Below are 14,101 nucleotides of genomic sequence, written 5' to 3' on the forward strand. Positions count from 1 at the left end.
AAAACTAGGAAGAAAATGTATGGATTGGTCAACATGCCATTGCACATATTGATCGGTGCGTTTGTGTGCGGACCACAAAATCCATAGCTATAGAGAGGGACAAGTTTTAATCAATCCAAGATTGATCGCCTAAGACCGCCATCTCAGAGCGTAGCAGTGTGTTTAAATGAGTGTTGTTTGTGCAGACCCCTGCATCCTTCTACTGGTTCTAGAACTCAACGTCTCTAGAGACTAACAGAACCCTTTTTTTCTGGCCAATGAAATCAGAATTCCTGAATGTGAGACCACACATATAAGGGTCTGTCATTGTTTAAACTGAACCGTGGAGCAATTGTCTGAAGAACACAATTAGATTCAGTGAAAGCTAAAGAAATCAGCTTTCACTTTTTACATCCTCCGTGTCTCAAAAAGATTCCATGATACAACCGCTAACTTTGGCTTATTGCCTTCAGCACAGTGAGGCGTGAGGGAAAAATAAAACAGCTCATGAATATGGGAATAAACAACTCAAAATAGCAGTCAGTCAAACTGTATCAGTAGTTGCCTTCAGTTAAGATGAGCTTTTTTTCTTTAAGTACGTAAAGCTTAAGATGACGAGGAAGCTTTCCACCACACCAGCGTCCCTCCGTCCGTTGGCTGTTAGATTTGCATTGACTGAGAGTGATTAGAGAAGTGCGTGCGAGCGCGTGTGCGATTAAAGAGGGTAGGAAGCTTTATATTAAAGTCGTCACAGAGAGACAGCTGGGAAGGCAAACACTGATATTAAAGTGGGTCCGAGGGCTCCAGATCATCTCTGATACTGTAAGCTTTATTGACGTTTCTGACAAATGCAAAATAAATGAGAAAGAGATAAGTGATGCAGCTACTGCTCTGAATGCTGTGAAAGAGGAAGGCGGAAGTTGCTACGATAAATGTCTCTGAAAACCACTATTTTTAGGCACTGAGGGTGGTAGAGCGTTTTGATACCCATGTGATAAACTTGTTTCCCTCTGGTCGACACTAAAGAGAAAGTAGAGCGCTACGTGGGATTGTATTAAATGATTGCATTCCAAGAGTTTGCCAAAAATCATTTAACAGTGTAGAGATAACTTCAGTACAGTGTGGGTTTGAAATGTTTGACTTTATTTGACGGTACGAGACAGAGACGATTTGAGAAGAGAATAAATAAAGAAGAGGGAGAGAGAGAGATGGAGAGAGAGAGATGGAGAGAGAGAGAGAGAGAGAGAGATGGAGAGAGAGAGAGAGATGAGAGAGAGAGAGAGATGGAGAGAAAGAGAGAGAGAGAGAGAGAAATGGAAAGAAAGAGAGAGAGAGATGGAAAGAGAGAGATGGTGTATCTTACCGTGGCAGGGAACTGTACTGTCTTTGGGCCTGTGTAAATGAGTCTCGTCTCTTGTCTTGTCTCGGTCTCTGCACCTGTGACTCCACAGACACAGATTGGTGTCCGGTCAGGGTATGGGTCCCCGAGTTAGCCTGAAACACACATCCCGGTTACACACAGTACATGTACACTTTACACACACATACAATATATTTACAGCACATGTACACAATGATTTTGGATACTCTGACATTATACACAAACCCTTAATAGAGCCCAGTAGAAAAGACATTGCGTACTTCTATTATCAAGACCAGAAGTCGATGGAAGGTAGGTTTCTCAAGAGCAAGAGTTAATTTGCTGGAGGATGTTGGTGGATGGCAGTAGGTGTTAATGAAGCAAACACCTGCCCCTCTGACCCTGGCGGAGACTCATACTGTCATTAGTCTAGCCCACACATCCTTGACCCGGAGTGGAGAGCCATGATGGCGCCACCATTACCTGTTGCCATTGTTGGCATGCTTTAGCTGGTAGTTGGTGATCTTGACTACCACTGCCTGATCCAAACGAGGAAGTGGCTCTGTGGCTTTGTTGTGTGAAGTCATCAGAATGGTTGGTATGGTATAATCATCACACGCACTCGCAGGCACACAACGCAAGACACATCACTAATGAGCTAGCTGATTAAAAACATGACAACCTAATTAGCAGTAGAGGCATGTACATGCTTGTACCTTTGGAGGATGAGTCAGAAGAACTGTTGACTTGAGTATTTTTTAAACATATTTATTTATTTATCTATAAAAGGCTTTGAGGGATATGCGGCTGAAGGGGATATGCTGTGGGTAAAGGTACTGTATCATCAAGAGAACGTCTTTAAAATGTCTAATGCCTCCTGCAGATTTTCACATTGACAGCTGCAATAACAGCCTAATAGGCCAATTACAGAAATCACGCCGACCTCTCCATAAGTCCTTGGAAGTAAAAAAAAAATGATGCTATTACATTTTAGTCATTTCAGCAGACACTCTTATCCAGAGTGACTTACAGTAGTGAGTGCATACATTTTCATACTTTTTTTGTACTGGTCCACTGTGGGAATCGAACTCACAACCCTGGGGCTTGCCATGCTCTACCAATTACACACAGGACCTATTACACGTGTGTCAAATGAATTGACCTTAATGTTTCAGGTTTCCCTGAAATAACACATCTTCCTCCACTCAAAAATGCTCGAAAACATAAACTGGTATCAGATTAAGCATAAGGGAAACATGAAATTATTTTATTGGGCCTAAAAGCGGAGGGTGAGAAAATTATTTGGAACGCCGAAAGAACTTTTTATGTAATTTCAATGGGGGATGGAGGATGGGATTCAGCCCAAGGCTTGACATTTCCTGTATTCAGGTTTCTTATTGTAGGGAGCTGAGATCTAACCATAGAAGAGAATGGCTTTGTCTCAAATGTCACCCTATTCCATATATAGTGCACTACTTTTGACATCGGCCCATAGAGCTCTGGTAAAAAAGTAGTGCACTATGTAGGGAAAAGGGTGCCATGTTAGGGAAGAAGGCAAGAGGAATGGCTGGGAGACAGAATCAGTCAGAGTAATACCATTAGCCAGGAAGGAGAATCTGATTATTCACTGTTCTGCGGGAATACAATGCCATATAAAACATGACATTTGCCAAAATCAAATCAAAAGATGTCATGTTCATTTTTTATTTAATAACAGGGAAAAGGATGTCAATACTTCATGTTTTTCCCTCCACGTTGCATATAGCCTAGCCTGTCAAGTCCATGGAGAAAGAATATACCACCTGTTAAAACACAAGAACATTCAGCGAGAAAGAGAGAGCGCGATTGAGACATAATTATGAAAATGATGTGCAGCTATCAAACATAAAGAAACATGAAAACAGATGGAAAGGGAGGGAGAGTCTTGGACCTCCAACCTCACAGAGACACAGTCTAATAGTGATCATAGACTCACCCAACCCCATCTAGACTATCATAGACTCCCCACCACTGTCTTTATCCCAAACAGCACCCTACTCCCTACATACTTTTTTTGTTAGGTCCCTACCTTGTGCATTATATATAGGGAATAAAGTGTCATTTGGGACACACATACTGTTTACCCCATAGCATAGACAATGACTTCAAGAGCTCCGCTCAGCTCCACCTCCACACAAACAGCCATGTGGAACACATTTCCCTGCGAATGTACTTGACGGGTGCACATTAAGAGTGTGTATCCCAAATGGCATCCTGTTCCCTATATAGTGCACTACTTTTGATCAGGGCCCATAGGGCTAGACAGTATGAAAAGAGAAGGCAAGGCTAAGCCTGGGCCTCGATGGATAAAACCTACAGTTGGATAATGGATAATGACTCCACTCTCCCTTTAAATTGTTTCACACAGATCCAATTCCTGTCAATTTATTAACAGCGGGGCTAGTCCATTTGCGGTGAGGAGGGGTGTGCCACCCCCAGGCTACAGCTCCGTTCGCAAAGCTCTCCGTGTGGTCCACCACTTCCTCTACTCAGCCCAGAGAACTCCGAGTGCTCAGAGAACGGACACAAATGGGAAGTGGCTTTCTTTATCGCCACATCTCAGACTTTAAGCACCTCAATACATCTCAGACAAGTATCTCCTCCGTATAGGAAGTACATCAAAAACAGACCAGCCTGGTTATTAGGACCATATGCATGCATCCTCCTGAGACGTTTAAAAGGCATTTAAGAGCTGGTACATCTCTAAAGAATTAGTTATAGAATTATATGCGCTCATTCTGTATGTCTACATTTTACTGCTCCTAGCAGTAGTACACTGTATTACTGGAGAATAGGGGTGAAAAATGTTATTACGTAGAGAATAATGGACATGCAAATTCCAATGTTCCCCTTGAGTTCCCTCTCTCCCAGACACTCGCTCTCTCTCTCTGCACTATATCTTATCTCTGAACAGAAACACAATTTTGTATCTAAGTAACCACTGCAGTATGATAAAGACAAGGGCCCTGAATAGCAGTGTCTGTCTGTGTTATCTGTGAGTAGCCATTATCATACAACCAACCATACAACATAACCCCTCTACAAGTGAATCCCTATATTGCTCCCTGTGGCTGCGGCTGTGCTTGGGTTAATGCAACTTTTTAGCTGATGCAATGCCACATAACACAGTACAGAGTTGTATTATGATTAGAAACCGTCTTAGCCCTTGCCTCTGGCCTCTACCAAGTCAAGTGACTGCACTTACAAAGAGCTTACGCTTCACATGATTTCATGATAACCAGTTCAACACACATACGCTGTTTCTCCCTCCTGCATTGGCAAGGATTGTCCTGGATTCCCCTCGACTGTACTGCCTCTATGGTGGCTGAGTTTGTAGCCTTGTATGTTACTGGCGGATTCATTGTAATTCAAAGGAATTCACATAAATAAAAGTTTTAATAGGAGCCGGTGGTGTTTTTGATCCAGTACCAGTACAATGGTGGAACATTCTCCTGTTCTGTTTGTTCATGCTGAACATGCTTCTCCGAGGCCCAGTCTCAAATGGCACCCTGTTCCCTAGGTCCCATAGGGCTCTGGTCAAAAGTAGCGCACAATATAGGGAATAGGGTGCCTTTTGGGACACACCACATCTATCCCACCCAACAACAAAGATAACATGTTATTGCTTAAGAACAGAGAGGCAGCCCTCGTAGAACATTCATGTGGCTTATTATGATGAACATCTGGAAATCCCCTCTCAGAAGGAATCTGCACCTTAGGCCTACGGTGTGGGAGGGAGAGAAAACAAGACGAGGGCTAATTGTGTGAATTGGCTCAGGTTGTGTGACAGCCAGGCATAGGCTGTACATTACCACCATTATTCTATTATAGAAGACTGGAGAAGTCTGAAGTTCTGACCGGAACATTCTTGCTATAGAGTCTGAGGCAGGGTTCTGTGCAGGGAGAGAGAGAGAGAGAGAGAGAGAGAGCAGACCCACCTTAGTTCACTTTAAGAGAGCCTATATACAGTGTATATCTATCTCTCTCTCTGTCTAACACATTCTCTGTCTCTGTATCTATCGCTCTCCCTCCCTCCCTCCCTATATACAGTGTATATCTATCTCTCTGTCTAACACATCCTCTGTCTCTCTCTGTATCTATTGCTCTCTCTCCCTCTCTATATACAGTGTATATCTATCTCTCTCTCCCTCTCTATATACAGTGTATATCTCTCTCTCTCTCCCTCTCTATATACAGTGTATATCTCACTCTCTCTCCCTCTCTATATACAGTGTATATCTCTCTCTCTCCCTCTCTATATACAGAGTATATCTCTCTCTCTCTCTCTCTCTCGCTCTCTCTCTCTTTCTCTCTCTCTCCCTCTCTATATACAGTGTATATATCTCTCTCTCTCCCTCTCTATATACAGTGTATATATCTCTCTCTCCCTCTCTATATACAGTGTATATCTCTCTCTCTCCCTCTCTATATACAGAGTATATCTCTCTCTCTCTCTCTCGCTCTCTCTCTCTTTCTCTCTCTCTCCCTCTCTATATACAGTGTATATCTATATCTCTCTCTCTCTCTCTCTCTCTCGCTCCCTCTCTTTACAGTGTATATCTCTCTCTCTCCCTCTCTATATACAGTGTATATCTATCTCTCTCTCTCTCTCTCCCTCTCTATATACAGTGTATATCTCTCTCTCTCTCCCTCTCCATATACAGTGTATATCTATCTATCTCTCTCTCTCCCTCTCTCTCTCTCGCTCCCTCTCTATATACAGTGTATCTCTCTCTCTCTCCCTCTCTATATACAGTGTATATCTCTCTCCCTCTCTCTCTCGCTCCCTCTCTATATACAGTGTATATCTCTCTCTCTCTCTCTCTCCCTCTCTCTCTCTCGATCCCTCTCTATATACAGTGTATATCTCTCTCTCTCTCTCCCTCTCTATATACAGTGTATATCTATCTATCTCTCTCTCTCCCTCTATCTCTCTCTCTCCCTCTCTATTTACAGTGTATATCTCTCTCTCTCCCTCTCCCTCTCTATATACAGTGTATATCTCTCTCTCTCTCTCTCCCTCTCTATTTACAGTGTATATCTCTCTCTCTCCCTCTCTATATACAGTGTATATCTCTCTCTCTCGCTCCCTCTCTATATACAGTGTATATCTATCTATCTCTCTCTCTCCCTCTCTCTCTCTCGCTCCCTCTCTATATACAGTGTATATCTCTCTCTCTCTCTCTCTCTCTCTCTCTCTCGCTCTCTCTCTCTTTCTCTCTCGCTCCCTCTCTATATACAGTGTATATATCTCTCTCTCTCTCCCTCTCTATATACAGTGTATATCTATCTATCTCTCTCTCTCCCTCTCTCTCTCTCGCTCCCTCTCTATATACAGTGTATATCTCTCTCTCTCTCTCCCTCTCTATATACAGTGTATATCTCTCTCTCTCGCTCCCTCTCTATATACAGTGTATATCTATCTCTCTCTCTCCCCTCTCTCTCTCTCTCTCCCTCTCTATATACAGTGTATATCTCTCTCTCTCTCTCCCTCTCTATATACAGTGTATATCTATCTATCTCGCTCCCTCTCTATATACAGTGTATATCTATCTCTCTCGCTCCCTCTCTATATACAGTGTATATCTATCTCTCTCTCTCGCTCCCTCTCTATATACAGTGTATATCTCTCTCTCTCTCTCCCTCTCTATATACAGTGTATATCTCTCTCTCTCTCTCTCTCTCGCTTTCTCTCTCTCTCCCTCTCTATATACAGTGTATATCTCTCTCTCTCGCTCCCTCTCTATATACAGTGTATATCTCTCTCTCTCTCTCCCTCTCTATATACAGTGTATATCTATCTATCTCTCTCTCTCTCTCCCTCTCTCTCTCTCGCTCCCTCTCTATATACAGTGTATATCTCTCTCTCTCTCTCCCTCTCTATATACAGTGTATATCTCTCTCTCTCTCTCTCTCTCGCTTTCTCTCTCTCTCCCTCTCTATATACAGTGTATATCTCTCTCTCTCGCTCCCTCTCTATATACAGTGTATATCTCTCTCCCTCTCTCCCTCTCTATATACAGTGTATATCTATCTATCTCTCTCTCTCTCTCCCTCTCTCTCTCTCGCTCCCTCTCTATATACAGTGTATATCTCTCTCTCTCCCTCTCTATATACAGTCTCTCTCTCTCTCTCTCTCTCTCTCTCTCTCTCTCTCTCTCTCTCTCTCTCTCTCTCTCTCTCTCTCTCTCTCTCTCTCTCTCTCTCTCTATATATACAGTGTATATCTCTCTCTCTCCCTCTCTATATACAGTGTATCTCTCTCTCTATATATACAGTGTATCTCTCTCTCTCTCTCCCTCTCTCTCTCCCTGTCTTGCTAGTATGACTGGTATGAGAACATGCAAATCAGTGCCTGAAGCGACGATTGACTAGGGCTTATTTCAGTAAGCAACACAACCACAAAACAAACAGTTACATTCACACGTTAACATAACACTCCAACAGTTTGTTTTACCAGGGCCAGGGGGAGAATGAGGACGCAAAGGTGATTTCTAGATGTTTATGTCTGAATCTGAGGCCTATCATTGATCAGGTCCTCATGTTGGTTTGGAGAGACAGAGAGAGCATTTTTTCCCTGACCACAACCCACACACAACTCTAAGTTACAACCAATTACATCTACCACCATGTGTCTATGGTTACAACTGTTTACATGGAGTGTCAATATTTCTAAAGATTCTACACCATGCAGGCCATGCTGCATATTACACACGTCTAGTATGGATATGGATACTTTTTTAATAACTAATATTTTAACATCATTTCAACCTTGGGTTTCATGTCCTTCCTGGTTGTAGTTTGTTGTTGCCAGATGACACGATTTCAATTGAATCCCTTAGCAAAGTTCAAATAACGTCTCTCCTACCATCTCACTTAACCAGTTCTGTCAGTGTGATTCTACATTATTATGAAAACGGCACATGAAAGAGTAACGTGAATAAAGTAGGCCCCCGTAACTCCTGGGACCGCCTATATCTTATTACAGAAGAACAGTGGGAGACTTTCAACAGTGTAAACAATCAGGAACAATTAGGCTCTCCATGGCCTCTTTTCCTTAGACGCCTCTGGCTACGTCCCAAATGGAACCCTATTACCTATATAATGTCCTACTTTGACCAGAGCTCTGGTCAAAAGTAGTACACTATATAGGGAATAGGGTGCCGTTTGGGATGTAGCTCTGGTCAAAAGTAGTACACTATCTCTGGTCAAAAGTAGTACACTATATAGGGAATAGGGTGCCGTTTGGGATGTAGACTGAGAATCTCCGTAAATAGTCAAATGTTCCTTCGCTTCGCATACCAATGAAGACAATGTGAAACGATTAAACAAAGCTACATGGCTTTGATTATTCAATAAGGCAAACACTGAGGCTAAGCTATGATTAATACAGACCGTTTGACTTATTTTTTTAACACTAAAGATAAGCTATTGTAAAGCTATGGTAAAAAGAGGCCATTTGACCACTCTATGGGCATTATGGCTAAACTATTGTAAAGCTATGGTAAATAGAGACCGTTAGACTACTCTATGGGCATTATGGCTAAGCTATTGTAAAGCTATGGTAAATAGAGACCGTTAGACTACTCTATGGGCATTATGGCTAAGCTATTGTAAAGCTATGGTAAATAGAGGCCGTTTGACTACTTCATGGGCATTATGGCTAAGCTATTGTAAAGCTATGGTAAATAGAGGCCGTTTGACTACTTCATGGGCATTATGGCTAAGCTATTGTAAAGCTATGGTAAATAGAGGCCGTTAGACTACTCTATGGGCATTATGGCTAAGCTATTGTAAAGCTATGGTAAATAGAGGCCCTTTGGATACTCTATGGGCATTATGGCTAAGCTATTGTAAAGCTATGGTAAATAGAGACCGTTAGACTACTCTCTGGGCATTATGGCTAAGCTATTGTAAAGCTATGGTAAATAGAGGCCGTTTGACTACTTCATGGGCATTATGGCTAAGCTATTGTAAAGTTATGGTAAATAGAGGCCGTTCGACTACTCTATGGGCATTATGGCTAAGCTATTGTAAAGCTATGGTAAATAGAGGCCGTTTGACTACTTCATGGACATTATGGCTAAACTATTGTAAAGCTATGGTAAATAGAGGCCGTTTGACTACTTCATGGGCATTATGGCTAAGCTATTGTAAAGCTATGGTAAATAGAGGCCGTTAGACTACTCTATGGGCATTATGGCTAAGCTATTGTAAAGCTATGGTAAATAGAGGCCGTGTCACGTTCCTGACCTGTTTTCTCTTGTTTTATATGTCTTTATTGGTCAGGGCATGAGTGTGGGTGGGCAGTCTATGTTTTCTATTTCTATGTGGGGGTTTGTGTTCGACCTGGTATGATTCTCAATTAGAGACAGGTGTGTATCGTTTGTCTCTGATTGAGAGTCATACTAAGGCAGCCAGGGTTTCACTGGTGTTTTGTGGGTGTTTGTTTCCTGTCTCAGTGTTTGTTCTGCACCAGATAGGACTGTCTCAGTTTTCACGGTTTGTTATTTTGTTATTTGTTAAGTGTTCATGGTTATTGTTTAATTAAACATGTTGAGCACTGGCTACGCTGCATTTTGGTCCTCTCCTTTACCCCTGTAAGAAAACCTTCACAGGCCGTTAGACTACGCTATGGGCATTATGGCTAAGCTATTGTAAAGCTATGGTAAATAGAGGCCGTTTGACTACTTCATGTGCATTATGGCTAAGCTATTGTAAAGCTATGGTAAATAGAGGCCGTTAGACTACTCTATGGGCATTATGGCTAAGCTATTGTAAAGCTATGGTAAATAGAGGCCGTTAGACCGCTCTCTGGGCATTATGGCTAAGCTATTGTAAAGCTATGGTAAATAGAGGCCGTTAGACTACGCTATGGGCATTATGGCAAAGCTATTGTAAAGCTATGGTAAATAGAGGCCGTTTGACTACTTCATGGGCATTATGGCTAAGCTATTGTAAAGCTATGGTAAATAGAGGCCGTTAGACTACGCTATGGGCATTATGGCTAAGCTATTGTAAAGCTATGGTAAATAGAGGCCGTTTGACTACTTCATGGGCATTATGGCTAAGCTATTGTAAAGCTATGGCAAATAGAGGCCGTTAGACTACGCTATGGGCATTATGGCTAAGCTATTGTAAAGCTATGGTAAATAGAGACCGTTAGACTACTCTATGGGCATTATGGCTAAGCTATTGTAAAGTTATGGTAAATAGAGACCGTTAGACCGCTCTCTGGGCATTATGGCTAAGCTATTGTAAAGCTATGGCAAATAGAGGCCGTTAGACTACTCTATGGGCATTATGGCTAAGCTATTGTAAAGCTATGGTAAATAGAGGCCCTTTGGATACTCTATGGGCATTATGGCTAAGCGATTGTAAAGCTATGGTAAATAGAGGCCGTTAGACCGCTCTCTGGGCATTATGGCTAAGCTATTGTAAAGCTATTGTAAATAGAGGCCATTAGACTACTCTATGGGCATTATGGCTAAGCTATTGTAAAGCTATGGTAAATAGAGACCGTTAGACCGCTCTCTGGGCATTATGGCTAAGCTATTGTAAAGCTATTGTAAATAGAGGCCGTTAGACTACTCTATGGGCATTATGGCTAAGCTATTGTAAAGCTATGGTAAATAGAGGCCTTTTGGATACTCTATGGGCATTCTGGCATGTGTGAGGAGACTGGTGTTACACCTGAGCATGCACACGGGCTTGTCTTGCTGAAGAGACAATGGTCAACTTAATGCGTAGAACAACGAGTCCAATGCATATATGGCCACTATGGTCATAGCAGTGCTCGGTCTCAAATCAACTTTAAACACTAATTAGGGATGTTAAGACGGAAAATGTCTGGTGGGAAATGTTGCCCCTACGAGAGGAGAATGGAGGCCAAATATTTTAACCAGCAGGGTTCAATACACTGACCCGTAATTGAGGAAATGGTTCTATTCCAAATGGTGATTAGCCTGTCATCTTTTCACAGGAAGTCGGAGCACAAGCCACTATGTCTGTCTCAAACCATTACATCGCAAAGATACACAGCTATTTGACCTTTGACCTGGTGACTCAGTTCCCACCATGCTGGATCTGACAGGGTATATTATTCTGTCCGCAACCCAAATAGCACCATATTCCTTCTACAGTGCACTACTTTTGACCAGGGCCCATGGACCTCCATTTGGCCTCCATTTCTCCCATAGGGCTCTTGTCAAAAGTAGTGCACTATAAGGAATAGGGCGCCATTTGCACACTCTGTGTTAGATCAAGATAAAATGAATGACCTTTAACCGCTGGATGTAAACCACTGACGGACAAAGGAAACATTGTACGAGCTCTTATCATTGTAATCAGTGTAAGAGCTAAATGAAGAAACACATTCACATGTTGAATGTTGAAGAACATTTGATTTGTAAATGGCAAGGATGGCAAACATGAATAAATGTTTCTTATTATGAATCGGCACAGCAATAAATTGAACTAATGCATTTCAGTGACTGACATTGGAGAAATAGAAACCGTTCTTTTTTCATACACAGCAGGAGAAATACAAGTAAAGGCATACACCTAAATTACCAAACGAATGACGTTGCTTACATTTAGCCAATTAAAACCCAAATAAATCCCACTGCAGTATAAGATCAATCAAAGAGCGGAAAAACAAGGAAAAAAGTCCCTTTGAATCTAATTAAAAAGTATTCTTAATTAACTCTGAAGAGATTGAAATTAAGGAATTTTAAGATCTCTCTCAATTTGTCGCAACGTTCTTAATATTCACTGTCACTGTCAACTCATCTTCTTTCATTTCATCATCCTCCCAATGTAGAGTCATTTTTAAAAAGTAATGAATATCTGAGAAAGATGGGAACTTTAATAATTAGTAATTACTTCCAGGTCTGAGGTCACAGCAGAGGATTAGAAGTAAAGTCCTGTACAAGGCCTGTTACGAGACGCCTAAGTAGAATAAATGACTGAGGTTGTCCAGGATCAGTTTTCAAATTGTAGAGCATGAGCATGTCCTAGTGTCAACCTGGCAAGGTTTACATCAGAGTAGGCAGACAGGCAGGTAGGTAAGCAGGCAGGCAGAGAAGAAGGGGTTGTGTTGGGTTAGGTTGGAATGGTAATTAGGGTTATTTTGGAGGTCCGTGCAGTGTTGGACTGGGGAGTTGGGATCGGTTAGGCTGTTGGCTGGTTTGGGTTAGGTGGTTGAGGTTAGTTTGGAGGTCCGTGAAGTACTGAGCTGGGTTGGGTTTTGCTGGTGGTTGGGGTTAATGCGCTGGTCCGTACTGCAGGTTGTTAGACACTCACCCAGGGCTGCTCGAAGCTGTATGTGCGCCGTCGGTCATCAGGGTCCTCCTCTCCTCTGGCCTGCTGGAACTCAACCCTCAGACGCCGTATCCGGTCATGGTTACTAGGCGCCAGTCGGTTGCTGCGGAACCAAAGAGGACACAGAGAGTAAGAGGAGAAGGGGAATATAAGCATGAACCAGTAACAGCATTATATCATGTTTTACAATGGTGTCACAAAGAGTCACACAGTGAACTGTACAGACATCATTATTATCCATATGTGTATAGGTGCAAGTGTAATGTCTTGTTTTACAGGTTCAGCCATAGTAGTACGGCACCCCTGGAGCAAATTAGGGTTAAGTGCCTTGCTCAAGGGCACATCAACAGATTTCTCATCTTGTCGGCTAGGGTATTCAAACCAGCGACCTTTCGGTTACTGGCCCAATTAATATAATTTTCAACCATTTTAGAATGAAACGTGTTGTCTAAATTGCGTTCCATACAGAACAAATGAACTAATATCTTGTCAAACCCCCCATCCATTCATACTGTACAGTACATTTGGCATAAAGAAAAAGTCCCATTGTGAGTGATCCATGTTCCTTTTAGACTGGGAGAAGAGCCTATATTATTGGTCTTTATGGGGTAGTGTCGTCATTAAACAGTGCTGATGTTAGAGACTTGTATGCATCCCTTTCATTACTGGCTTTCATTACTGGCCTGTCAATAGGAACCAATACTCTCCCCTCTGTTAATCAGCCTGTCAATAGTAACCAATACTCTCCCCTCTGTTAATCAGCCTGTCAATAGGAACCAATACTCTCCCCTCAGTTAATCAGCTTGTCAATAACAATCAATACTCTCCCCTCAGTTAATCAGCCTGTCAATAGGAACCAATACTCTCCCCTCAGTTAATCAGCTTGTCAATAACAATCAATACTCTCCCCTCAGTTAATCAGCCTGTCAATAGGAACCAATACTCTCCCCTCAGTTAATCAGCTTGTCAATAACAATCAATATTCTCCCCTCAGTTAATCAGCCTGTCGATAGGAATCAATACTCTCCCCTCAGTTAATCAGCTTATCAATAACAATCAATACTCTCCCCTCAGTTAATCAGCTTGTCAATAACAATCAATACACCCCCTCAGTTAATCAGCCTGTCAATAGGAATCAATACTCTCCCCTCAGTTAATCAGCCTGTCAATAGGAATCAATACTCTCCCCTCAGTTAATCAGCCTGTCAATAGGAATCAATACTCTCCCCTATAGTTAATCAGCCTGTCAATAGGAATCAATACTCTCCCTCAGTTAATCAGCCTGTCAATAGGAATCAATACTCTCCCTCAGTTAATCAGCCTGTCAATAGGAATCAATACTCTCCCCTCAGTTAATCCGCCTGTCAATAGAAATCAATACTCTCCCCTCAGTTAATCAGC

At 42.1% G+C, this 14,101-nt stretch overlaps 1 protein-coding gene across 4 annotated transcripts in view; it reads right to left on the reverse strand.

The window, feature by feature from the left end:
• The window catches only part of LOC129822851 (partitioning defective 3 homolog), a 568,315-nt gene that overhangs the window by 7,668 nt on the left and 546,546 nt on the right, over positions 1–14,101 (reverse strand). For all 4 annotated transcript variants that reach the window (XM_055881305.1, XM_055881306.1, XM_055881307.1 and 1 more), the window contains 2 exons: positions 12,683–12,803; positions 1,343–1,473 (listed from right to left, as the gene is read on the reverse strand). In XM_055881305.1, coding sequence (XP_055737280.1) covers positions 1,343–1,473; positions 12,683–12,803 — 252 coding nt within the window. The remainder of the gene's footprint in view (positions 1–1,342; positions 1,474–12,682; positions 12,804–14,101) is intronic.

The sequence above is a fragment of the Salvelinus fontinalis genome, chromosome 25 (genome assembly GCF_029448725.1).
Source record: "Salvelinus fontinalis isolate EN_2023a chromosome 25, ASM2944872v1, whole genome shotgun sequence".
NCBI lineage: Eukaryota > Metazoa > Chordata > Actinopteri > Salmoniformes > Salmonidae > Salvelinus > Salvelinus fontinalis.